At 37.5% G+C, this 24618-nt stretch overlaps 4 protein-coding genes across 7 annotated transcripts; 2 read left to right on the top strand and 2 right to left on the bottom strand.

The window, feature by feature from the left end:
- Positions 1-2465: 2465 nt before the first annotated feature.
- Positions 2466-13004, bottom strand: LOC122399422 (CBL-interacting serine/threonine-protein kinase 18-like). The gene is made up of 7 exons (XM_043400098.1): positions 12764-13004; positions 11443-11533; positions 7655-7858; positions 7338-7479; positions 6615-6814; positions 6200-6352; positions 2466-4367 (listed from the first exon to the last, which is right to left on the bottom strand). The coding sequence occupies exons 1-7, from the start codon at positions 12795-12797 to the stop codon at positions 3038-3040; spliced, it is 2154 nt and encodes a 717-aa protein (XP_043256033.1). The 5' UTR covers positions 12798-13004; the 3' UTR covers positions 2466-3037.
- A 1264-nt stretch (positions 13005-14268) lies between these two features.
- On the top strand, positions 14269-17141 carry LOC122399284 (anaphase-promoting complex subunit 4). Its single transcript, XM_043399862.1, has 7 exons — positions 14269-14457; positions 14543-14925; positions 15006-15206; positions 15282-15563; positions 15632-15855; positions 15923-16494; positions 16573-17141. Exons 1-7 carry the CDS (start codon positions 14352-14354, stop codon positions 16980-16982), a joined length of 2178 nt encoding a protein of 725 aa, XP_043255797.1. The 5' UTR covers positions 14269-14351; the 3' UTR covers positions 16983-17141.
- Positions 17142-17242: 101 nt separating this feature from the next.
- On the bottom strand, positions 17243-19376 carry LOC122399283. 3 transcript variants are annotated; one of them, XM_043399859.1, is made up of 5 exons: positions 19347-19376; positions 18044-18295; positions 17828-17962; positions 17649-17754; positions 17243-17559 (listed from the first exon to the last, which is right to left on the bottom strand). In XM_043399859.1, exons 1-5 carry the CDS (start codon positions 19359-19361, stop codon positions 17405-17407), a joined length of 663 nt encoding a protein of 220 aa, XP_043255794.1. In that variant the 5' UTR covers positions 19362-19376; the 3' UTR covers positions 17243-17404. The 3 variants fall into 3 exon arrangements, with proteins under 3 accessions (XP_043255794.1, XP_043255796.1, XP_043255793.1); XM_043399861.1 differs by lacking the exon at positions 19347-19376 and adding an exon at positions 18739-19239; XM_043399858.1 differs by lacking the exon at positions 19347-19376 and adding an exon at positions 18464-18641.
- Positions 19377-21192: 1816 nt separating this feature from the next.
- On the top strand, positions 21193-24512 carry LOC122399507 (NADH-cytochrome b5 reductase 2). 2 transcript variants are annotated; one of them, XM_043400224.1, is made up of 4 exons: positions 21193-21418; positions 22953-23285; positions 23360-23548; positions 23637-24512. In XM_043400224.1, the coding sequence occupies exons 1-4, from the start codon at positions 21377-21379 to the stop codon at positions 24018-24020; spliced, it is 948 nt and encodes a 315-aa protein (XP_043256159.1). In that variant the 5' UTR covers positions 21193-21376; the 3' UTR covers positions 24021-24512. The 2 variants fall into 2 exon arrangements, with proteins under 2 accessions (XP_043256159.1, XP_043256160.1); XM_043400225.1 differs by lacking the exon at positions 21193-21418 and adding an exon at positions 22209-22516.
- The last annotated feature ends 106 nt before the right edge of the window (positions 24513-24618 follow it).

Here is a 24618-nt window from a genome sequence, read left to right as displayed (position 1 = left end):
GTTCGGTGCATTCGACATTAGATGGCCCCTACAGTATGTGTCATTTTTTGCGCATCGTTTTTTCGTATTTCGAACCGTTTTAAAGATACACATTTCCCAATTGAGTGAAATACCCTGTATAATGAGATAAAACAACAACTCATACATAAAGTATGATGTTTTCATTAATTTATTATATATTGCTACACGAAAGGCAATCAAACAATACAATTTTCATGTTCTTATAGATCCCCAGTCGTCTTTCCTTTTTTCTCCCAATCCTCTTTGCACCGCATTCGAACGTTAAAAAAATATTTAAGCATTACCTCCAAGAAGAGAGGAAGATTGGGAGATTTGATACCATTTATATTCCGGGAATTGATCTTTTTTATCTCCAACTGCTGGTATACCTTGTCCGTGCCCTTCAACGAGGAAAGTAAACGGAAAAGTGAATCTTTTTATTAACATAATATAGAGTATTATTATGGACAAACAGATTAAATAAATTGCTGTAAATTTTCGTTCTGAAATTGTTTCGGACCGCAAAGGGTTAAACGTTAACATGGCGAGATTTTGGTCGGCTATCTTAAAACTTTTATTCGTTATTCGTGAATAAAATTTGTCCGACTCTGCGGGAGATGTCGGACAACAGGTGGAACGAGAGCTATTAATATAATACAACATCGCGCCGCTTCGTGTTCTGCGTGACACTGTAGAAGACTTTATTTAAAGGCGCGGGCTGGTACGTTACATATTTGCGTATTTACATAATACGAATTCCTATCGCACGTGAACCTCGTAAATCCGCGACTACGCTCGCAGATTTCAAGAATCGAACGTTTGTTAAATCTGTAGTCAATGTTCAAAATGTTAGTTACACGAATAAAAAGACAAATCGATGAATAAATTAAAATCTATGGTAAATTGATTAGAACTATATTTATTTACAAAATTATTACTTCGTGTATACCTTTTTACAAATACATGTACATATCGTGTTAATTTTTGTTATTATAAAATGTTTTCGTTTCTGAAATGAATTTCAAACACTGTATCTTTTACTTGCTCACGCGTAGCAAAACGTCATTGAACGTGATTGTACCATCACGTTATTTTACGTACGTCGGATAATGGTGGTGATAAAATTGGAACGTGATTAATCGAGATCACAATGTATAACGACGACACGAGACAATGTCTGGAGATATCGGTCACAATGAAAATGAAAAATATGGCTTTTCACGGTTCACAACATAAAAGGAATATTAATACAAATAAACGATTGCAGCGTAACTCGATGCATATCTCTTTAAAATTATGTCGATGTATAGTTCTAGATAGAAATATACATAAATATCTTTTATTATGATAATCGACATTCCGCTTTATACTTTCAAGAAATAACATTTCAAGTTATCGATTCAATCGCAATTACTTAATTACAAAACAACGAGTATCGTCGTATAATGGTCTGTTAATATGGCACGCGTTTGGAATTATTTTTACCTTTCGTCGCATCAGTGCCAATTTTATAATACTGTTCCACGCGATCGTATACATTAACCGAGGCACCGTGTTCATATTTCAAAATGTACAGATCAGAACACTCTAAACTCTAAATTTCATCTCGTGAAAAATAAAACGTTTCGTATACTTTCAATACGGATTTCATTACACGTACGAATGTTTTGCTTGTTATAATACGAACAATGGAAAATACTAATACTTTATTATATCTGCACTAAGCTATGCTTAATTTATTCTAATCCAAGCTTGTTCAAACACTTGTATTTGATATTTCGCCCAGAAATTCGTCGACTACTTTTAATAGCAACGCGCTCGTAAAACGTTTGGCCTAATTATTAATTTAGTAATTAAAGAATAAAATGTCAGACTAAAGCTACGTCTAAATGGGCGCCCATTCGTTTCAACGCAAGTATAGTGTTTACCGCTTTTACCCATCTTCTCTTGATGACATACCGCTTTAATCTAACTTTACAGATCGGATTCTCCAAAGCCATCTCCAACCAACGATGCTCTAACAGTTGACCCGCAGTTGGTCTTTTCCTGAAGCAAACCAACGAATACAACATTCTGTAATTCCTTTCAGTATCGATTCCATAAGCAATAGTTACTGGAATGAACTAGTCCATACGAGGATTATAGAATACAGAAGGAACCACTATAAAAATTCCTTTGTTAAGGCGTGTTAATCTAAAGTATATCAAACTAGATCCTGATTAAATCTGAGCTAGATAACAATAGATCTTGATAAAGCAATTCGATCTGCGATCTCTATTTATCTATTCTATAACTACAAGCTTCATGCATGTTATTTTCACTTCCGAATTTATGAAGAAAATAAAAATTTGTTGGCAAGAGACAATAATTTAAAACTCCATGCATTCACATACTAAACAGTGTAGAACGAAACAATAACCACCGTTATATAAACATTAAAGATACTCTTATTAAAGGATTTGCAGAAAATAGTCCTAGCTGCAACAGGTACTCGTGAAATGAAATTGTCCACAGCTTTAATTTCATGATCTTTTGTATTAAATATATAGTATAAATAAGACAATAAAGCAAGGGTATACGCACAGACACGCGAACACGATTTCTCTACAATCTCGATAGGAAGATTGTATTATCGTATTATATTATCGTACGAATAAGGTTTTACAAGTGTGCACATTCGCATGTATTATACATAATAAGTCGCGGTCGAACTTCTAACCACATCCCTTATTTGATATGCTCCCTCTTTCGTTGTCCACGAAAATATACGTATGTATACCAAATATATTATTCTATTACATTTCAAAGAATATTTTAAACAAATATCAACCCCTGTGCTTCTCGTTAAAGAGAGTGCATCATATGTGCAGCATATATCCTATTTACAACCCTCAAAGAAAAAGGAAACGACGATGCATATAAAATAATCCAATTGTCCCCGTAAATCATGCTTCCCGCATTGCTCCGAGTGCTTCACTGTCGCGAGCAATGCCAAGCAAATACAACGTTGGTCCCCGTCTCGATACCGGAAGCTGACTCAACGATGTATCGAGTCCGACGCCGTCGAGTTGATTGCAGACGTCGGTTTCTGTTGCTTCGACTGAAAATACTCGGCCAGAGAGTTCATAGTTTTCCTGCCCACGGATTCCTCTCCGCCCCAATCGACGCTCACGGACTTCCTTCCCACGCCGGAAGGCCTCGTGGCAACTTCGTCCCATTCCTCGAGCAGATGCAGCAGCAGATCCTTGGTGCTGGTCGGTTCGTCGAGGTTCAGATTTTTATGGACGTTGTGCAGTCCCGAAATTCGAGGAACGTCCCGACTGGTCTCCCCGAACATGTGTTTGACGCGTGGTCGTCGCCATGGTGGCGTCAGGTCCATCTCACCGTCGATGTTCTCCAGTATCCGAGTTGCCTCGTTGCCCGCGGCAGAGTTCTCCGCCGTTCGTTCGAACGGCGGTATATACAAAGAAGGATACCTAGCAGAATTGTCGGGTTCGCTGGCAGTTTCCTCCCGAGACGTTCTGTCGTCCCTCTTCGTCGCTGAGCTCGACCCATTGGCGTTCTGCTTCTTCTTCAACGACGCGAACATGTTCCCAGAACTCGTCTCCGGGTGTTTTTCGAAACTACGGCTGCTGTGGAAGGTCGTTCCGTTCAGTTTCCTGTGACGCGCTATGCTCGAGAGCTTCTCTGTGATCTCGTTGCTCTTGGTACTCTCGGACGATACCATTCCGTTGGATCTCGAGTGGACGCCGTTTCTGTTGCTCTTCGTTCTTCCGTCGGTTCTGTCGGACTTTTTGCTCGACTGCTCGTCCTCCTCGTTCGACTGTGCACACGTGCCCATCGCTATGGAGCGCAGATGCTCGGACAGTTTGATGATCTCCTCGGCTAGAACGATCTGACTGGCTGGATCGGCTCGAGACTTCTCCGCGGCGACACCTTCGGAGGCTCTCCTCTCGAAGTTCACGAAACTTGGTACCGAGAGGAAGCTGTGATTCTCTCGAGGCGGTGTGTCCGCCGTTTCGGAAGGTGTGCTGCAAATGCTGGCGCACGGGGACGGACTGTGCCCCATCAGCGACACCACGTCGTCGGGGTCGCGAAACGAGCTCAGCTGGGCCAGAGTGCCTGGCGGGAAGTCGATCATGTAAGGACTGTCCGGGTGCTCGCGCCAACGTTCGACGAACAGCCTCAAGTTGTCCTTGGTCACGTCCAGCTCCTCCACGTTGTTCTCCACCCGTGAAACATCCACGATCTGATCGGGGATTTCGGGTTTCTCGTTCAGCTCCATCGCCGTTTGCTCGACCTGCTGCTTGATCGGCTTTCTGGCCAGCCACCGGTGCTCCCTGCATTGCGCGGCCGACATTCGTTTTCTGAAAGATTCGACAGCTCCTTCGTGAGGCTGACCCCGGCTCGGATTGCGAGTTTTTCTTTAGTTCTTTCTCTCTTTCCCCTCCTCGTACAGAGGTATACGATAGTGATGGGCCTTCAAGTGTCTTGCTTGCAAGCTTTCGTGATTCTGGGTATCTTGAGTCGGTTCGAGCCTCTCTTCGCACCGAAAGTAAGCGTAAAAAACTTGAAACTTTAGTAACGAATCGAATGGTGCACCAAGTGATATTATTTAATAATGTTTATAATTTTTCTTTACAATTCCAATGCACGTGAACGAGAGTCAGTGTGGATATTTTGTTAACGATAGAAGCACACTTCTTTCAAGGTGATAGCCGCCTTTAGAAGATGGATACAAAATTATAACAGTTTTCATGCGTTTAAACCCATGGTCTCTAGTTTATATCCATATTGGTTAAACGTATTATGTTTAAACGAGAACGAATGTTTGAATTGTCACGAGAAAAAGCTTATTTTACGTCTTGAGACTGCTTGAATCCCATCACTAGTGTACGGTTCACGCGCAATTGTTCAGCAATGGGAGCGAATGGTGGGCGGGTGGTGTGATGGAAACGTACGGTGCAGTGTGTTCCACGGGGCTTGAACCGGAGTTATTGGTGCTGGACCGAGTGAGAAATTAAACGATGGATCAGCTTCCTTCGTCGAACATGGCCAGGATGCTCTTTCGAGGTTGCGAGACTGTTCGTGAACACACACACGTGCGCGATGGGCAGTTTCTCCCCTCGGAACACACAAACTCTCGATGAATCGACGAAAAAGAGACCTCGATTCGATTCGTCGCACTCGGTGCGTAGAATTTTACAGCAAAAAACCCAACGTCACTTGGCACTTGAAATTTCTTTGTTGATAATTAAATTTCTTGTTTCGAGGCAACTGATACGTTAGAACCAACCTTGTATATCGATGTATTATTGTTTCGAGTGACAAACAAAGTGTCGACAATGAAGAAAGCATGCTTGGGATTAATCAGGCACAGAGGGAGAGAGAGAAAGTCGAAGAATAACCGCGGAAGAGTCGCGCGAACAACGTTGAACAACCACCCAGATAACGTCCAAGAAGAGAATATATTTAACTCTGGCCGTAATACGCCATCGGAAACTGCCTTTGAGCGATCAGTTGATTTTATTTCGTCTCTAGCGAAAGACAGAGCTCGTTCCACTCACGCATTTTCTCAAATTAAATCCGTATTATTCGACACGAGGGTTGTACGCCGTAGTCGGAACTGTTTATTACCGACCACGCCATTTGACGTAATGCAAATAAATTGGAGCGACGGATTATTTGATCCAATGGATGAAATAAGCTGATCGATTCGAAATCTAAACGTAAACGAAAATTATCGTCGAATTTTCTTGGCAACGTGTCCGCGTTTGTCGGCAACGACGTTTCTATATTTCGTTATCTGGGCAGTTATATCGTTAATCTTGCGTCAAAGCCATCAATGTCCATCGGTCGACTTCTGTCCATCGCCGGGACATATCGTAATTGGTGACCTACAGTGACGAGCATATACATAAATAGAGGAACAATTTTGTCAGTATATAACTATCTCTTCGCGCTAGAATCATCGATAACTCGTCTTCGAAGTTACATAAATATATTCTTTATGTTATAAAATAAAATAGTTTTATAAGTAATACATTATAGCAACTTTAGAGCAATGTATTATATTTAAACAAAAAAGCTTTTCCCTATTTATATGCTCGCCGCTGTATACAGCGGATATTTTTGCACAAGTCCTCCGCGTCACCTTATTACCGTGTAATCTCTATCGGAAATAACAAGCAGTACGTACTCTTTGTCTTTCACTAGAAGACCGCGGATAAAGTCTTTCGCGTCCTCGGATATGTCGGCGAAGGCGTCGTGGTCAAAGTCGTACTTGGCGATGGTGACGTTCGCCATTGTCTCGATGTCCGTGTCCCCCATGAATGGAGACAAACCGGACAACCTGAAAATCAATATGTATAAAAAAATTACTGCACTATGCAATATACATATGTATACTAAATATACTGTTCCACAGTCCCTGGATACCGACAGTGTCAAATTTAAAATATTTTACATACAGTCTAAACACGACAAGTTCCTACTCTTCTTCTTTAGATAATAATAAATACGAGATCAAAACATCGTTGCAATTTTCAATACGAAACAGAGTAATCGCAGTGGCCATATATTTTTAAATAAATCCAAGCCGAAGGTAAACTTACAGTACGTAACAGATGACGCCTATACTCCACATGTCGGTACCAAAACCAATCTGATCGAAATTTACGACTTCCGGTGCAACGAACTCGGGCGTGCCAAATAGAACCTGCAGTTTCTTCTTCGGATCGTATTCCCTCGCCAGGCCGAAGTCTATGATCTTAATCCTGTTTCCCTCCTTCGTCAAGCACAATATGTTCTCAGGCTGCGAGCAGAGAATTTGTCCGATTATAGCTCGGTTCCGAAAATATTTAAAACCCCCGACCAATTGCCTTTCACCTTAATCTGAAATTTAACCCTCGACTGGAAAAAGAGAATCATCCATATTGTTCTTTCAAAGCATCGTACATGATTGGCGATATGTAGTTGTCATGTACTTGAAACTACCTACACTTAATCTTCGGTCTGTTGTTGAACTTTGGGTGGATTGCCAAAAACAATATGTTAAAAGATAAAATCCACGGTTTCATAACAAATTATTCGAGCATTAACGTAAGTTACGTTATTGTTCTTTACCTGGCATCGACTATCACCGATCATTATCTAGGTCATTAACGCGTGTTTGATGAAACAACGTTTAGTTAACTAGTAATGTACTAAGGATGTTTCGACAAAAACGTATCGTGCAAGAGGTGAATGTACTATAACCAGAAAAAGAACAAATATTGAGTTCCTGTCTCTGATGGATTAACATTGTTAGTGCATGTACAATAATTCTGATGTTTCACCTTTAAGTCAAGATGCAGAATGTTCTGGCGATGAATGAATTCTATGCCCTCGCAGATTTGTCGCATGAAAACCGCACAACTGCGCTCGGTCAACACGAAATCGTCGTCTATCACCCTCTCGAATAACTCGCCACCTTCGATCCTTGAATCACAAAAAATAACTATAGTTTCCTCGTGATTTATCGCGGTCGAACGTACTTATCAGAATTGGGCATTATTCGAATAGCTGCAAAAGCCAATACGATAAAGTTTAACATTAGAACGTAATTCGAATAAAATATTGCCCGACTCTGACACTTATGGCACTAGGTGCTTACAGTTCTAAAATAACGTAGATCTGCCTGCTCGTGTCGATGGCATCGTAGAGCTGAATAAGTCGTGGATGCTGAAGCCGTCTCATGATTTCAACTTCCCGTTCCACGGACCGTCTGTCCTCTTTCTTCACAGTGTTCACCACCTTCACGGCTAGCATCAAACCACTTGCTTTCTCCTTGCATCGATACACGGTGCCAAATTTTCCCCTGCAAATATAGTAACATTCTCGGTTCACCTACTCGCAACACTCGAGTCTGTCCAACGAAAGAAGACTGGTCGTCTTTCGCTATCGTCGAACAATTAACATCACAATGCTCGAACACACAAACAGATTTAGAAATTACAGCCATGTTTACTCGACGCTACAAGAATTCGAATGTTATCGTCGGTCTAATCCCGTCCAGCTGTAAATTTCTACGCTGTTTGCTTGTATAGGTGGCATCAACGCGTTCGAATCAAATTCTTGAACAATTTACGAATGCATTAGCCCTCGCTGATGCAAGTTAATTTGAACAAAACCTGTTTATGAAAATTAATATTGTCAGACTCTGCATTTTAACTCTAGTATACAACAATTTCGTTTGAACGTAAACGAATGTTGCGACTAACATGTAAACGTTACGTCCGCACTTGCACAAACCCGAGGATTTATTCCGCCTTGTTGTGCCAAACAACGCAAAACGTAAAATACCGTCCATAAGCATACAGTTTCTCTTTTAACGTTAAAACTTTCCCGCGAGCAACGCGCCAAAAATAATTTCGGGAATGCATGTAAAGAAGTAAATTCCAGTTCTTTTTGTTTTGAATCTCCGTTCGTGCGATAAAATTCGCCTCGTGGCCGCGTTTACGTGCGTCGAGCGAGGATGACGCCAGTCCACCAACCTTGATAAGAGAACTTTTCATGGACAAGAAAAAATACCACGCGCAACGACAAAAGACCAGAGGAAGTGCCAAGCTGCCTCCTTGGCCTGCTAGAACGCAGTCGTGTAACCTGTAACACGTCTGTCACGACGCCAAGTTAGTGAGTCAGTAAGTTAGTAGAGCATTCCATAGACAACAGGGTCGGGACAGAGCGAATTATCAAAGCTGCACGTCTGCCAAAAAACTCTGTAGCGCCATGAGAAAACTTCACCTGCGATCAAACGAATCTACCGACTCTATAAAATCATTAACGATTCGGCAAACAGCGTTTCTTTAACTCGATGAGTGAAACGTGGTTCGATCCAGGGATGATCCAAGCTCTTGATCGATTAAAAATTTAACTGTTTATATGTTTGAACGCGCCGTGACGTTCGACGTCCGAACAACGTCCGGCTACTCTACGCACCAACGTCAGTCACTACGAAAAATGCATTATTTATAGACATGCGAGGACCTTGATTACACGACGAACGCATGCAACACCGACTGCATGCCGACGTTATCAAGCTGCAAGCCACTTGGATGCATTCGTTACGAGGGAGGGTGCAACGGTTACTTTTGTTACAAACATCCATTTTTTAACCCCTTAATCCGTCCATAAATATCCAAGCGAATAAAGAGAATTATGTTATCGTTGGTTACCTTCTCCAATTATGAATAACATCAAATAAACTCTTTCTTTATCCTCTCTAAGGAAGTTTAGTTGCACGTGATACGCGCGGAATCACACCCGATGGAAAGCAGCCAATTCGATAACACGATTGGCGTGAAACGGTGGCGAAAATTTAATTGGAGAACATAATTTATGAGAACGACTAACGTGTTGGTGTATTGGTGAATGGTTCGCGAGGTAACAGGTGTTTAAAATATAAGTGTGCGATCGATGCATCATTGAGGAGGAAAACGTTTAACGCGTTGGAGGGGGGATTATAAATGATTCATAATCGGAGGCGGTTACTTGGAATTTTCAGATATGAATGAAATGTTAATATTAGGAACGCGAAACCTTAAGTGGACCAATTTCCGGTTCGACGATGTTAAATGGTACAGTTCTTACTATTGGCGCTACTTCGTTTTATTTGTCATTCCAACACCGATGCTTTGAGGAAGATTAGCCAGTTGTATGATAATAATAATTTACCATGCTGTTGGTATGCAAACGAGGAACACGATGATTCGTTTTTATCGAACTATAAATCTCCTATATGTATATCTATGTACACTACGAATTGCTGATCACGTAGAGCCACTTTTCTGCATATCAGAAAGACAATGAAAACAAGTATTACAGTATCTTTTTCAGAAACAAGATAATGTATGTTTTACTTGTTATTGTGCTGCCCACTGTTTTAATACGTTTTGTTCTTGATTATTTGTTTATACGAGATAAGAAAACAATGATGTTTTAAAGAGTGGCTCCGATAGCAACGCTACGTTATAATTCTATCTGTTAGGTATCACAACACGTGTGTGTGTTGCACAAGCAGTAGGTCACCGGACCATTATTTCGAGTTTCAGAATTCCACGAGCCACCGTCGCGTCGGCCAGTTATCCGCAGCTTCGATTCAAAAATACCATTAGGATAAACAAAAGTTAATTTCCGTCCAACGTGTGGGAAATACGTCCGCTGTGGAATTTCTGCATGCTTAAAGAAATTATTTATCGAGTGGTTCCTGCGTGTCAGTCATTTATTTTTGTCGCGCTAAGAATGAATTCTGGCCGACTGTGCGACGGACTCGATCGAAAATTTGATTCGCGTTCGCGTTGTTTCGAAAATCGTAAATATATCGCGAATATTTCGAATAGATACAGTTGATATTAAAGGGAGCATCTTGTGTCTCGTATCAAACCATTGACCTACGCGATTCGTTCGATCAAGGGTGACCATTGAGCGATGGTTCACTAATAGTTTGTCATTGACATTCAGATCTTACCATTGGCATCGATCCATTCGTCAATACCTTTGATCGAACAACCGATACGCGATTGCTATTGTGTCGGCATTCGGTTTGAATTAAAAATAAAAATCTTATCCTTCGAATTGCGTACTCCTGACACGTATTTTGTAATTTATGTCTCGATAATGCCTTTTCCTTCGCTCGAAACACGGCGTGTTTGCTGAAATATTTCGCAATGTTTACGCGAAACAATGACAACGCGAGGCAACGTCAAACACGAAAACTAAACGTTCTCAGCGGTTTGTTTCGTATCAGCCGCTTCGGGCGAAAAGATCATTCAAGTTCGAGTCTCATTCATAATGGCGGACCTCGCATAGTAACTGAAAGATTACGATGTATACAAGACGAGAATACTACGTTCGCCGGAAGGTATAAACACGTCAGGGTTCTCAAACGTTTTCCTTCCTTCCTTACTTTCTCGATCTAGGAAGCAATGCAATCGTTTTTTTCAACCCTCCAACCATACTTGCAACACATTTCGAACATGAACTTGACACGAAGCCTACGATTTTAAAATTCGCATTCCTAGTTAGTTGCGGAAACATACGTTCGATTTTCTTCCGTCTAAGACGCGTATTAGAATTCCGAGACGGCTTGTATAATCGTTGCGCAATGTTAGCACGCATATCGTGTCAAATTCAGGAACAGCATGGCCAGCCCTGCGGCTCGCCGCGATATTTGCAACGATCGGGCTCGGTCGTGCATAAACAACCGTCCATGGAGCTTGCATTACGCGAATGTCAGTCCCAGAATGCCACCGACGCGAATTTTTCGCGTTATTCCATCGTCGGCGAAAATCATGCCAATCCGGGCTTCGAACTGCAATTAGTTGTGGATCGACGAACGATCGAGAACTTCATTGGCACGAAATATTCGCCAGCGATAAAAATAAAGAGAAACAACACACTCACCGTCCGATCTCCGACTGGATCTCGTAATGATCCTTGAACTCTACGTTGCGACGTATCGTCACATCCTGATACGGAAAAGTCGGCTCGATCTCTGAAAAATACATAAAAATTAAACAATGAAATGCGAATTAAAAGGTGAAAACTATCGAGTATAAAATGCTATGTTGCTGGCAGTAAGATATCGATTGTTCGAATACTTTTTAAAATCCATTTCGTTAATATCCGTGGGTACGTGACTTGGAGTCACACGAGATTCTAAACAGGAAAAGATCAATCGAAAATACAATCGGCGTCGTGACACGCGAGCTTCGCGCGAACTTGGTCGATCGAATCGGAAGCTGATTACGCTGAAACTCGACTCGTTTCCCTTTACAAGCATTAATTTCTAGCGACGATCGTTGCACATCCGTGGAAATAATCGCAACGAGTGGTTTATTGCGCATCGTTTAAATACAACATCGAATGCCTCGTTAATCGTCTATTTTTTGATGATCCTAAGTTACAAGGGAACCTGGCCAACTAAGTGGATTCTGACATTCAGGAAGCTGCACGGATGTACCGAATTGTCTCGCGCATAAATTTAGCAATTTTTGCCATTTGACCGCAAACTGACTTTAATATTAAACCGCCATTGGCCGCCCGTGTAGCGCGCGAAGCGCAAAAACAAGCCGAAGATTGTTGGCTCCTCGCTTCGCGCGAGAACGATGAAAGAAATGCTGCGATTTTTTACAATTGCAAGAGCATTCTATCGTTAGCGGCTGATAATAATGCCTCCGAGAGTTATTTTTTATTAAAACGATTTGAAACGAGTGAAATTTGATGTATAAAGAACGTTTAAACAGTAAGAAAGATATTCGATTCTCAATGGAAAGATCAAGACACGCGTCCCTTGATCCGCGACGCGACGAGCGCATCGTTTCGCGCCGGCCACGACCTCATTTCACCCTTTTGTACGGGACAGCTGGTACGAACGGCGACCTCCAGTCGAGCCGACGAAAGAGAAACCTCTTCCGATGTTCAGCGGAACCGATCGCGAGATATTTAAACGCCAGGCGACGGTGTTCTTTCATCGTCCCAAATTCCAATGAATCACTGGCATTTATTTAAAGAAGAATCACGATCGAAGCACTGCACCACTCCCCCGCGTCGAGGAGGGAGTCACCGAAACGGTGGCCGCTGGAGAGCTCGAACTCGATCGGAACCGGTGGATCGACGATCGTCCTGGCACGATTTCTGACGGTAAAAGTGGATCGAGATAAGGTCTGGTTTTCCCTTCCGCGATCCACGCGTGACAACATGGGCTTGCACGGTGCTTCCTTACCGCCCACCGGGTCAGTCTCGTCCACGCGTATCATCCTCCCCTAGGTTGCCACCCTCTCGGCGTTGAACCACGAGGTTCGTGGTTTGCGTTCTCCGGCGTGTCGGTCGTCAGTCGGTCGTTGCACGTTGGCCACGGTCGCGCTCTCTCCGAACCGATCCGGTGCACCCCAAAGGCAATTATTGACTATCGCGTCTGTGGTCTCGGACGGCGAGTCCCGGTTGCCGACGGCGGGTGCCTCTTCTTCGCGGCTCGGACGGATTTAGATTTTCGGCGGACGCCGCGGATTCTGCTGGCGGGTCACGTGGCCAGTGGCGTTCCACGGGCGAACCCTCTTGCCCCCGCGCCACGCGACCGACCAACCTTCGATCGGCTTCGTCTCCTTCTGGCACTTCTTTCCTCGTCCCTCCATCGGCGGCCTCGATATATTGACTACAGATCGACAATAGACTCCCTTCGTTCGCGGACCTCATGGGGCCTGGAGATCGCGTCCCGTGGTCGCACAGAATCCTGAATTAACTGGCCAAACCCTAATTACTTCAAATACAGAATATAATTAACACGAGTTTAATAATCGGATCGAGAAATTAACGACTACTTTGCTAGTCTCATATCGAAGCTCTACTACCTAATCTTTCTGCTGTTTCTTCGGTAGTTGGTCAAGGTACCTCGATTAAAACTTTTGCTGCCTCAACGTCAAACGTCGTTGGCCAACCGATGGTTTTCGCTCGCACTTGTTTAACATTTCTTTTTTAATGATGAATATCGGATTAAACTGCTTCGAACGCACGTTGTAAACTGTCGTGTGAGATATAAGAATAAGTTCCTTCTATAACGTATCTGCATGGAGCAGACGTAATCAAAGATTTAATAGTTCCCATAGGTTAGGATAGATTTTGAGAACATCGTAGGAAGAAGAATAAGAGTGTTAGAAATTGTATAAATTACCAGTTTTATGACTTTACTTGTGTAATAAAGAATTATTGTCCACGATCCAACCACTGTGCATCGCCTAGCACGGGTTGAGAACCACGTGGACGCGAACGTCGCGTCTATTGAGGTTTTAGGGTGAACCAGTTTTAACTCTCGCGCCCGATCGCGCAGTGAACTGTAACTGAGAAAACCTGGCCATAGCCCTAAAATGAAAAGTCACCAAATACGCTTTTTAGACGTCTTCGTTGCTTTTATCAACTATTTGGCTAACAATTGCCAGCAACTAGGAACAAGTAAATGGTACTTTAAAGTGTTGACGATGCCACTGGATTCTGAAGCCATCAAAAATGAAAACGTATACATCTCATTGTCGACCTCGTGTATTCCTCCTGTAAAAGATAAATAACAAAGTGAGCAAAACATTTGAAGGAACAGTTTCTTTTGACACTACAGCTATCTGCCCATCGAACTAATTCACTGAATAGTTTCTCAACTGACCGCCATCCGTGAGCAGAGGGCGCTAAAATCACCTCCGAATTTCGGTCGGTATGGCAGTCACGAGAGTCCGCAAGGTGAAAGGTGCCAAACTGCACAGACGAGATTCGTCTTTGATACGATACGATGATTTTCTGAATTAGTGTGATCAAAATTATTAAAAATGGCAGGTAGAATAAGACAATTGGACGAACGACAACTTCCAGCGGAAGTAACAAAAATGCAATGGTCGCCAAAAATGGACCTTTTAGCGATTGCTAACGTGAAAGGTTAGCAGTAAACAACACTCGGAAATCTTAAACGTCTTTCTGTATTATGATCATAACACGCTATTGTCTTGTTCACTTGTTATAGGAGAAGTTACACTTCATAGATTAACGTGGCAAAGAGTATGGTTGTTGAGTCCGCAAGAAGAATCTGATACTTTAGTAAACTTAGCATGGAGACCGGATGGAAAACTTCTTGCTGTTTGTTACGAAGCTTCCAAAGTAGTGTGTCTCGTAGATATTGAAAATAAAAATATTATTCATAGAACAAAACTTAACTTGCACAATGGAATTACATGCATGACATGGTTGCCATTGACGAATCTAGAAAATGACAGTCAGTTAGGCGCCAACAAGCCAAGTATGCTCCCAACAGGAGAATTTCTTCCACCTTTGCCAAGTTTAAATAGAAGTTTTGGACAAGAACTTGAACGCAAAGAATTCTTATTTCAAACATTAGATATACTTTTTGTAGGTTCATTTAAAACAAACATACAAATGTCTGAAACTGTTAACTATATGATTATTATAAACAATTATGTTATTTCTAGCTTGGTTTAGATAATGGAAATATTGCAATGTATGTATTTGGAATGTTTTACTGTGGTACAATTTCAGTCGGTCATGGTCGAATATTAGAAATTAGCGGTGGATTTAGTAAACCAATATGGATCACATGGAAAGATAATTGTGGCATTAAAGTAAACAGATTATGGTGCCTTTTACTAGAACAAAATGCAGCATTCTTAAAGGTTCTTTGCATAATAAAGTTAATAATTTCTCTTTCAAATGCGATACATTACAACAATTTTTTTCATTTAAATAAGGTAGCGCAAGCTCAAGCTAATATAGAATATTTGATGGATTATCTTTCGCGTACGTTAATGGCAATTTCTGAAGCATGGGAAACGATTCTTTTGGAAATGGATGAAAAAATTGCACGATACGCAGAAAAAATTCCACATGGTGGAGTTGCCGCAGATTTTTTGGAACTGTTAATGATTGGTATACCAACTCGACATTTGCAAACTTATCTATTACGAGATTTGACTGAAAAGGGATTAAAAAAATTAGGGCACAGTATTGAAATGTGCTATAGTAATATACAGGTACCATATAGAACTTTCAGTTTTTTGTAAAATGTAACATGTTGTAGCAATGGATTATTATTTTACAGAAATTAGTCTTAAAAAACTTAACTAGTGTTGGAATGGCATTGGTGTATCAATTGGCTGAAATGAGAGGAATGGTAAGATTGGGTGGTCCGTATGAATTATTGGGACTTACTAATGAAAGTGTCATAACTAATGCTCTTCATGCATCGGAAGCTTTTTTAGCAAAATCGTCCGAAATTCAACAAGTAATAGATCACAGCATGCGCGATTATAAAGCATTTTTCCGGTATGTTTCAAAAACTGAAAATGCCATTGACGATGTCTTTACTATTTGGATTTTCTTTTTATTTAAGGTGGTTATATGTGGTAATTCTAAGACTAACTGATGAAAGAATACCATCCGAAGTCAGTCGAGTTAGTCAACAAGAATTGACATTTATTGCCGAATTCTTGCGGGGTTTTGACAAAACTAATCCAAACGTTGGAAGTAGAAAAGGAGTAAATTTAGAAAAATTAGGCCAGTATTTACGGCGTGAAAATTTACAAACTTGCTTAACCTCCAAAGGAAGCGAATGGGCGGCTATGCTTGATGAAAATCATTGTTTCCATGAACATCCACTTATTGTGAAACAAGATCTTAATCTTTCATTATTGCAATCCCATGCAAAATTAATTTCCGCTATACATAATGTTTTTGGAGAGGCTTATCAAGGCTTGGTTGATCAGTTTACTATTTCAAGCATTGCTTTAGCACCCTCTATAGCATTTACATCTTCTCAAATTGTAACAAGCAATGATGGTCTATTGGTAACCACATGTGATATTGATCATAAAATATTACGAATATTCAAAATTGAATGTTCGTGTACAGAGCCTGCGATGCTCAGCTTTAAAGTGGGTACAATAGATGTAGATTACAGATCAGGTTTGTGGATTCGTTATAAACATATAAATAATAATTTCATCTCTAAATCTAATCATAATATAATATTTTATTCGGCAGAACCTTACTCAAAAACTTACATGGATGGTACTATAATTGATCTACAGTTTTATTCTCAGGAGTATGTCAGTTTATTGTTGCTCAACAAACATACTCACGCATCGTATCTTATTCAGTTGCCATTGAATCATTCTCGAATTTTTGAAAATCAAGATAAGAATACAATTACTTTAGCCGACCTTTTAGGCAACAATTGGCCACGACCTTTTCAAGGTATTTCTGCTAGGCGAATAGCAATCAGTGGCGCACGAAAAGTAGCTGCTGTTTTAAGTGAAAGCAATAGGAAAATAAGATTACTAGAAACTGAAGTAGAACCTGAGGAAGATGAAGATGAAGAAGACGAAGACGATGGAACTAACGATAGTATGTTAGATACTTCACATGGAACAACTTCAAATATTCCTCTATGAACTTGCATATACATGCACAGAGGTAAGCAACGTTTAACCTCTAATAAAAGTAATGGTTGCCAATAAAAGCATCATAAATACAGAAATGTTTCCTGAAAATATTAAAGTGAGAAATACAGCGGAAAATAGTATTATTTTATACTTGCTAAAATGATTAAATAATCGACTAAAGAATTTAATAACTATTTATATATATTATATATATAAATATATGTACAGTAATGTATTACGAATTTTAATCTAAGAAGTATTAGTTACAATTATATTATTAAGAAATATGCCTTTCGTGTCTTAATGGTACGATTGAAAGTTCTATACATGTATGTAAAAATAAACGATTTATGATTCTATGAGTCTTTCTGATAAGATATATTATAATCTACTATAAAAAAATTGCTTTATATAATATATCACAATGGTTATTATTTCTGCATTTGCCTTAATACTCTCGGAAAATCAATATCAAGGGCTTCATTATCAATGCCGCCTTCTTCAACTATTGGTGTAGGTAGTGTAGGAGCAACACTAACATTTGGTGTGTATTTTGCTGGTGAATTTTCCCTTGATTCTTCGAAATCTGTAATAACAATTTTTTATATTAATTAAATACATAACTAGATTTTTTATTTATTTTTCAATTACATTCAAATATTTACGCATATATACCGAAAAATCTGCGATTACGTCGTCTTCTTGATGTGATGATAAAAAGAACAACTGCTATTGTAACGATTACAACCATAGCAGCAGCCATTCCTCGTAACAAATTCGTCTACAGAAAGATATATATATATTTAAATTAAAACTTAAGCGGGTATTTATTAAACAAAAATACTTTAATATACCTCAAAATCGTTTTCCCAAACATCTTCCCAATCTTTTTTAACAATCAATTCAACAACATGAATATTGATAGTAGAGTGATCTGATATGCCTTTTGAGGCACACTTATAGAAACCAGATTCAGCTGTTGATACGCCCTGTCACAAAGGCCATTATTTATTAAAACAAAGAATGTGTAACTTTATATAAATTTGAATGTATTCGCGGTTATTAATTACCCTAATAAAGAGTTTTCCAGTCAATACTTCATAATTGTACTTGTTTTCATCCATGGGGTTGCCAGGCCCAATAATGCGTCTATCATCTGTAAGTTGCCAAAACATAAAACGATGATGATCATCACTGCTTAAACATGGAAGTTCAGCCAAATGACCAGCTGGAACCTCTACTACTGTAATAGTGCCATCAACAAATCCATTTTTCAATAATAACAGCGATAAACAGAAAAATATAAAAGATCTCAAACTCATCTGTAAAATAAAATAAAACGTAATTTAAAAATTATTAATAGCAAACGAAGTGTATAAATCCAAACCGAATCAATTTTTCAGATATTCTTCTACTTTCTAATTTAATGATTGTTAATTTGTAAAAAATATTAAATATAAAATCTTGAAATATAGATTTTACTATTCTACCTGTTGTATGTTAGTTATGTCCATACTTTCAAATATGATACACATGTATTTCTGTTAAATTGTTATTAATTTAAATTATTGTAACTGTACACTCGTGATATATTATATTTTCACTTGCACAAATTAGATGTTCAGTCACAAAACTAATTTCATAATGGAAATATAAAAATTCTATATTTGTGCCACAGAACTCTTTCTATCGTCAACTTTACTAGCAAAGTGCCTTGGGTAGTTAGCGGATCTTGTTCTTGTATGCAATTATATTCTAATTTTACCTTTAAGATAAGAATTTCAGTATCATAGAACAGGTCTCAAATGTGACAGATGGATGCTAGAACAATTATTCTATGCACAATGGAAGCAGGAGTCACTTGTCAATGAACCTTGTTGCATAACTGTGAAGGTAACTGTACATAGTCCCTCACTATTTGTATATTATGTACTTTAATATTTAAATGCACTAATAATAATTAATAATAAATATGAAAATCACTGATTGTAAATGATGATAGTGGTATGAACTAATGAGAAAGCTTTGATAATGAAGCTGCTGTACAGTTACTTATTTATATCTTTGTCCTATTCATCCTTGTGCAATAGAGTATTTATAGTAAGCTAGACTGGCATCTTGTGACTACCATACCATCTGAAAGTACAGTACATATTTCATCGTTTTAACTATTGAGAAAACATAGACATGTAAAATAAAACCCAATGCCAAGGCAGTATTTGCATACATTCAATCCTTTTATCGTTATATAATATACATACACGTACAAGTTACAAGGTGTAACAAAAGTAATCGAATGAAGTTATTATTTAGAGATATAGATAGTATAAATTATTACCGTCACAAATTGTAACTGTTATGGAGACAACTTACACAATTAATTTTCATATAAAAATGGATTTATATAAAATATGGTAACCATTGTAGATGCATGGAAATCTTTAAAATGTGTGTAATCTGGTCATTATCAAAACCGGTGCTGTTGTATCAGATGTATGAAAACATCAACTGCTAATGCTGGAAGAAGAATCCAAAATGGTGCCAAGACAACTTTTGCCGGTAGAAACCAATGAGGTGCTTCTAATTTCAAGCATATCAAAATTTGGGCACTTAATTTCATAAATACAGCCGTCATATACCATACCTAAAAGGAAACTGTCTTCAACTCTTATAAAGTGAAATTGATATCCAGTTTCATAAAAATTATTTATTATATTCAATAATATCAAGCTCCAATTTTATTACAATGTAAGTTTCTAGGTATAAGCCATGTCATTTGATAGAAATGTTTTAATATTTTGCCAACATTACACCTAGCTTCTTTGATGGTCAAATAACATCGATATTGATATTAAAATTTCTAATCTCAATCAATATTAATTGTCAAAACCAAAGTCATAAAAGCCTTAAATACTAGTCTTCGTTAAAACTTTTATACTTTTAATTGTTTGTTGTTATCAGGAAAGTAACACACAATAAAGCAAACATACGATGTAATAATAATTTAACAAAAAGTGTATTCATCAAATTTATTTATATACTAATCGATAGAAGTATGTACAACTTATACAATTAAGAGTAAATTTCCAACAATAAATTAATTCTTGATGAAACTGGATATGTGTAACAGGAATAAGTTCATAAATTTGTTTAAATTTATGCTATCTCATACAACTTACTTCCCGACGTAATTTAATAACACGTCCATTTTTGCAATGTGAGATCATATGAAAAACTATAAAAATTAGAAGGATATGATCATACAACCACATCGGAATGAAAACTATGAACCAATTCCATTGTATCCTCTGATCGAGTTTCAAGTCAAGTAGAATCAGAGAAATCAACAGACTGAACCACGTAAATAATGTACGATGCACAACTGCCATTAAAACATAAATGCGTAAGAAATCACGAGACAAAACGTGATCGTGGGACTATACGATCATATTGCAAATTTACCGATCTGTTTACATCAACACACCATATACCTAACCCTCAATATCGAGTCGATAGTATCAACTAACCTATAATCCTATAATATATAAAAAGTTTCTAGATGTCGCCACTTATTAAAGAAATGTATTTATATATACATGCATAATTAGTATTATGCAAATAAGTATATAGATATAACATGCGACGCATTTAAATATTTTTTAAACATAAAATATATTGTTTCTTTATAATTATGTATAGATGTACAAATGAAAATTGATTTTGTTAGATTCAATTAGATTACATTTTGAATATCGAATAATATGTAAATGGAAAAATACCCGATTACAAAATTTTTGTTTTATTGTTTTATAGGTCCGTGTCTCTTACATAATATTCTACAAGTTAATAATATTAGTAATTTTACATGTATATATTTATTCTAACTTATACATTAAAACAAATTGTTTATTAATTTAATTATTTATCAGTTAAATTATCAGAAATCTTATTGCATGCTATAAATGATATAATCATTAATTTTTCAGGCCACTCTTAAATAACATCTTTTTAATTAAAACAGTTACAAAATAAGTCTATATTGTTATAATATCTTTAGTCATAGATTGCAATATATATTCAATGCAAATACGTGTTTATGTTAAATTAAAATAAGATTAGATATTATTTATAACCCGTAATCTGTTATCAGCGTCTTTGCGATACGATTATTTCATCACCCGATAGAAAAATGCCAAAGTCAAACTGGACAACCGTCCAGTCAAACCTCAGTTCCAGAGACGGTGCAAACATTAAGATTTTTCTGTGATACAATTTAGTCAAAGTTTCTATTAGTTAATCATTTAAAAATAAAAATTATTTATACTTCGAAATTTAATAATATAACAGGTGGTTATCAAGTGCAACATTCGTGAAGATATTATAAATATTGTATAACAACTATTATGTCTGAATCACTGAATGATACAACGCCGAATGGATCATATGTGCGTATATTTTACACAACAAAATATGAATTTTTATATTTTAATTCAAACCCTGTCAAAACATTCAAAAGACATACTCTATCATTATCATTAAATCATATTACAAATATTTGTACATGGTGTCCTAAAGGTCTGTTCTTTTCTTGAGAAGTAGAATAGGTTCAAGAACTTACATTTGTGTAAAAATATTTAGTTAATATTATCATTTTAGATACTCTTTACGTTTATTCGAAAAATTTGTATCAATTAATCATTCGATTATTTATAGAATCAGCTATTTATTCGAAACAAAAAAAAGATCCAAGCGGGGATACATCGATAAATACATACTAATCGAAGCAAATGTAATCGGTGCTGCTTCAGTATTACGAATGATCTCATAACTATGTAGAAGCTACATGTAGTTCACAATGTATGTATTCGTTAATCGTTTCAATCACCGGATATGGATGTTTTATTTATTTCAATTCAATGAACATGTATTAAGCAACGTAAAAACACGATTTACGATGTAATATTTATTGTTTTACATTTATACGATGTTCTTACATGATATAGTTATCTGTAATTTATATAACTTTCTTAATACAAGTATGCGATTTAAAAACTGATTAAACGAGTTCTTCGTTAATGAAAAGTGTAAAAGATATGCAATTCTTTCGTGTAATTTCATTGTGTCGTCTGTGCATAGGTAAGGAACTCGTTTACCTTGTATGTGTAATGCCTCTGGTAATATAGCTATAAATACGTTGAAATAGTAGTATGTAACTGTTCTTAGACTGAGGGAAGTAAGATCTATTTTAAAGGGTAGCGCCCTGTATCTGACCCCGTGTAAATACCTAGAAGCCGGTGATATCTCGAGGCGTGCGTGTAAAAATTCTTTTTAAGCCGGTGACAAGTCAAAGACGTTTCATGTGAAATTTTTCAATAAGTGAACAGCCCTGGAATCGGTGCTCGTTTTTCCTAGAAAATATTTATTTTTTATTTACTCCCACCGTTTCTTCCTACGGCTACGACCTTAACCTCGTTCTCAGCATTCTTTTGCAAAGATTCTAACCACTTGCGATTTGAGTTACGATGCCAAATTTACGTTCGTTGGTAAGTTCACTTAAGTGGAAAAAGAAATTTTTAAACAATGTTAGATGACATTTTTAAATTATATGGTTTGATTTCGAAGAATGATCAATGATGAAGGGTTAATGAATAACCTTCTTGAAAAATGGTTTCACACGCTACGTGTTATTATTTTGCATTACACGGAAAGTTTGTTCGTTTCTTTATACGCTCGGAAAGAGCGATTGGATTCTAAAATAGATCGCAGTATTAATTATAAGTTGACATGTACGTCTCGATGGATTAACTTATTCGGAAACTGAGGTCCCATTTCACTTTAGGAGTCATGAATTTTTTTATGAACAATAAGAAAATTTTCGAATTTTACTTCTAGTTGTATTATTAGTTGCAATGAAAATGACTAGTAAATTTGTTTTTCTTTGTAATATACTGATTATATTGTTTATATATTTTTCCATAGGTTTTACCAATTTTGGCTGCTGTGGGAACCATAGCTGTGGTAGGATTAGCAGTCAAGGTTTACAAATGCTGGAACAGCGAGAAGAAAAAGAAATCTCCAATTTTATTAGTTGATCCAGTTGTTAAATATAGTTTACCGTTAATTCAGAGAGAGTTAATAAGTCGTGATACAAGAAAGTTAACATTCGGTTTGCCAACACCGGATCATGTTCTAGGATTGCCGATTGGTCAACATGTACATTTAACGGCAAATATCAATAAAGAAGTTATTATACGTTCTTACACACCTGTTTCAAGCGACGATGATCATGGTCATGTAGATCTTGTTGTTAAAGTAAGTTAAAAATAACATACAATAATGAATTTACACTCTGATGCAGAAATTTAATATTAAAAATTTGTGGAAAGGTATATTTCAAAAATGAACACCCAGAATTCCCAGAAGGAGGAAAATTATCTCAGCATTTAAATAACTTGTACATTGGCGATACTATAGATTTTAGGGGACCGTCTGGTCGGCTTATCTATAAAGGTAATGGAAAATTTTCTATAAAAACTTTAAGGAAAGATCCACCTTCGGAATACAATGTTAAAAAGGTATGTATTATATAAATTTATGTGCGTAGGTATATTTTATATTTATAAAATTTGAGGTATAAATAAATAATCTTCTGTCTTAATAAAGGTTGTAATGCTGGCTGGTGGCACAGGAATCACACCGATGCTACAATTAATTCGTGCTATAGTAAAAGACACCACGGATAAAACTCAATGTTCTTTACTTTTTGCTAACCAAACGGAAAAAGGCATAGTGCTTAAAGAGGAGTTAGATGATATTGCAAAAAATAATCCTAATAAATTAAAAGTTTGGTATACGTTAGATACTAGTGGCGAAAATTGGCCTTACAGTACTGGTCACATAAATGCAGAAATGATAGAGGAGCACATGTTTCCTCCATCGCCTGATACAATTGTTCTTATGTGCGGTCCGCCTCCAATGATCAATCATGCTTGCAATCCTAACCTCGATAAACTTCAATATGATCAAAAATTACGATTTGTATATTAAAGGAATTTATTTCTTGTTGCACTGAAATATAGAGTGTATTCATTGTCGTTAGTATGTCTTTATTAAATAAGACACATGGGCCTCTATGCAAAGACAGCATTTTATAGGTATATTTATATTAACCGTGTATTAAATGTGCAGTGGCAGTTTAAATCTTATGTGTATAGTATCAATTTACGTAATAATATAGTGCGCATGAAGTCGTTCAGTATTTATTTTAAGTATCCAATCTCGTCAAAGGAACGTTTTAATTTATAATGTATATTCAAATATACAAGGTAATCTTTAGTTATTCGTTATGGAGTAAAAACAGTAATATTTGGATTTTTTAATTCTATATTTTCTATAAATGCAATTATTAATGGTTTTCAATTTAATTTTTTTATAAAATACATCGCCAGTGCAGAGCTTCATTGAGAAACACTATACAGGTTAAAACATTTATCGATGTTAAACCTATTGTATTGCTATAAAAAAAAATGATGATCGTAAGTTGTTTTACAAATTTCTTCCATATTTCCTATTTAATTGTTAAGTTAAGATTCGTAGTGCAAGATGACAGTATATGTTGCATAATTCAATGGACAATTAGGGTATT

Source organism: Colletes gigas, unplaced genomic scaffold (genome assembly GCF_013123115.1).
Source record: "Colletes gigas isolate AHSC1104 unplaced genomic scaffold, ASM1312311v1 Colletes_gigas_Sc00013, whole genome shotgun sequence".
Taxonomy (NCBI): domain Eukaryota; kingdom Metazoa; phylum Arthropoda; class Insecta; order Hymenoptera; family Colletidae; genus Colletes; species Colletes gigas.
Note: the sequence above shows the minus strand (reverse complement) of the source record. Positions and strands in the feature narration are given on the sequence as shown.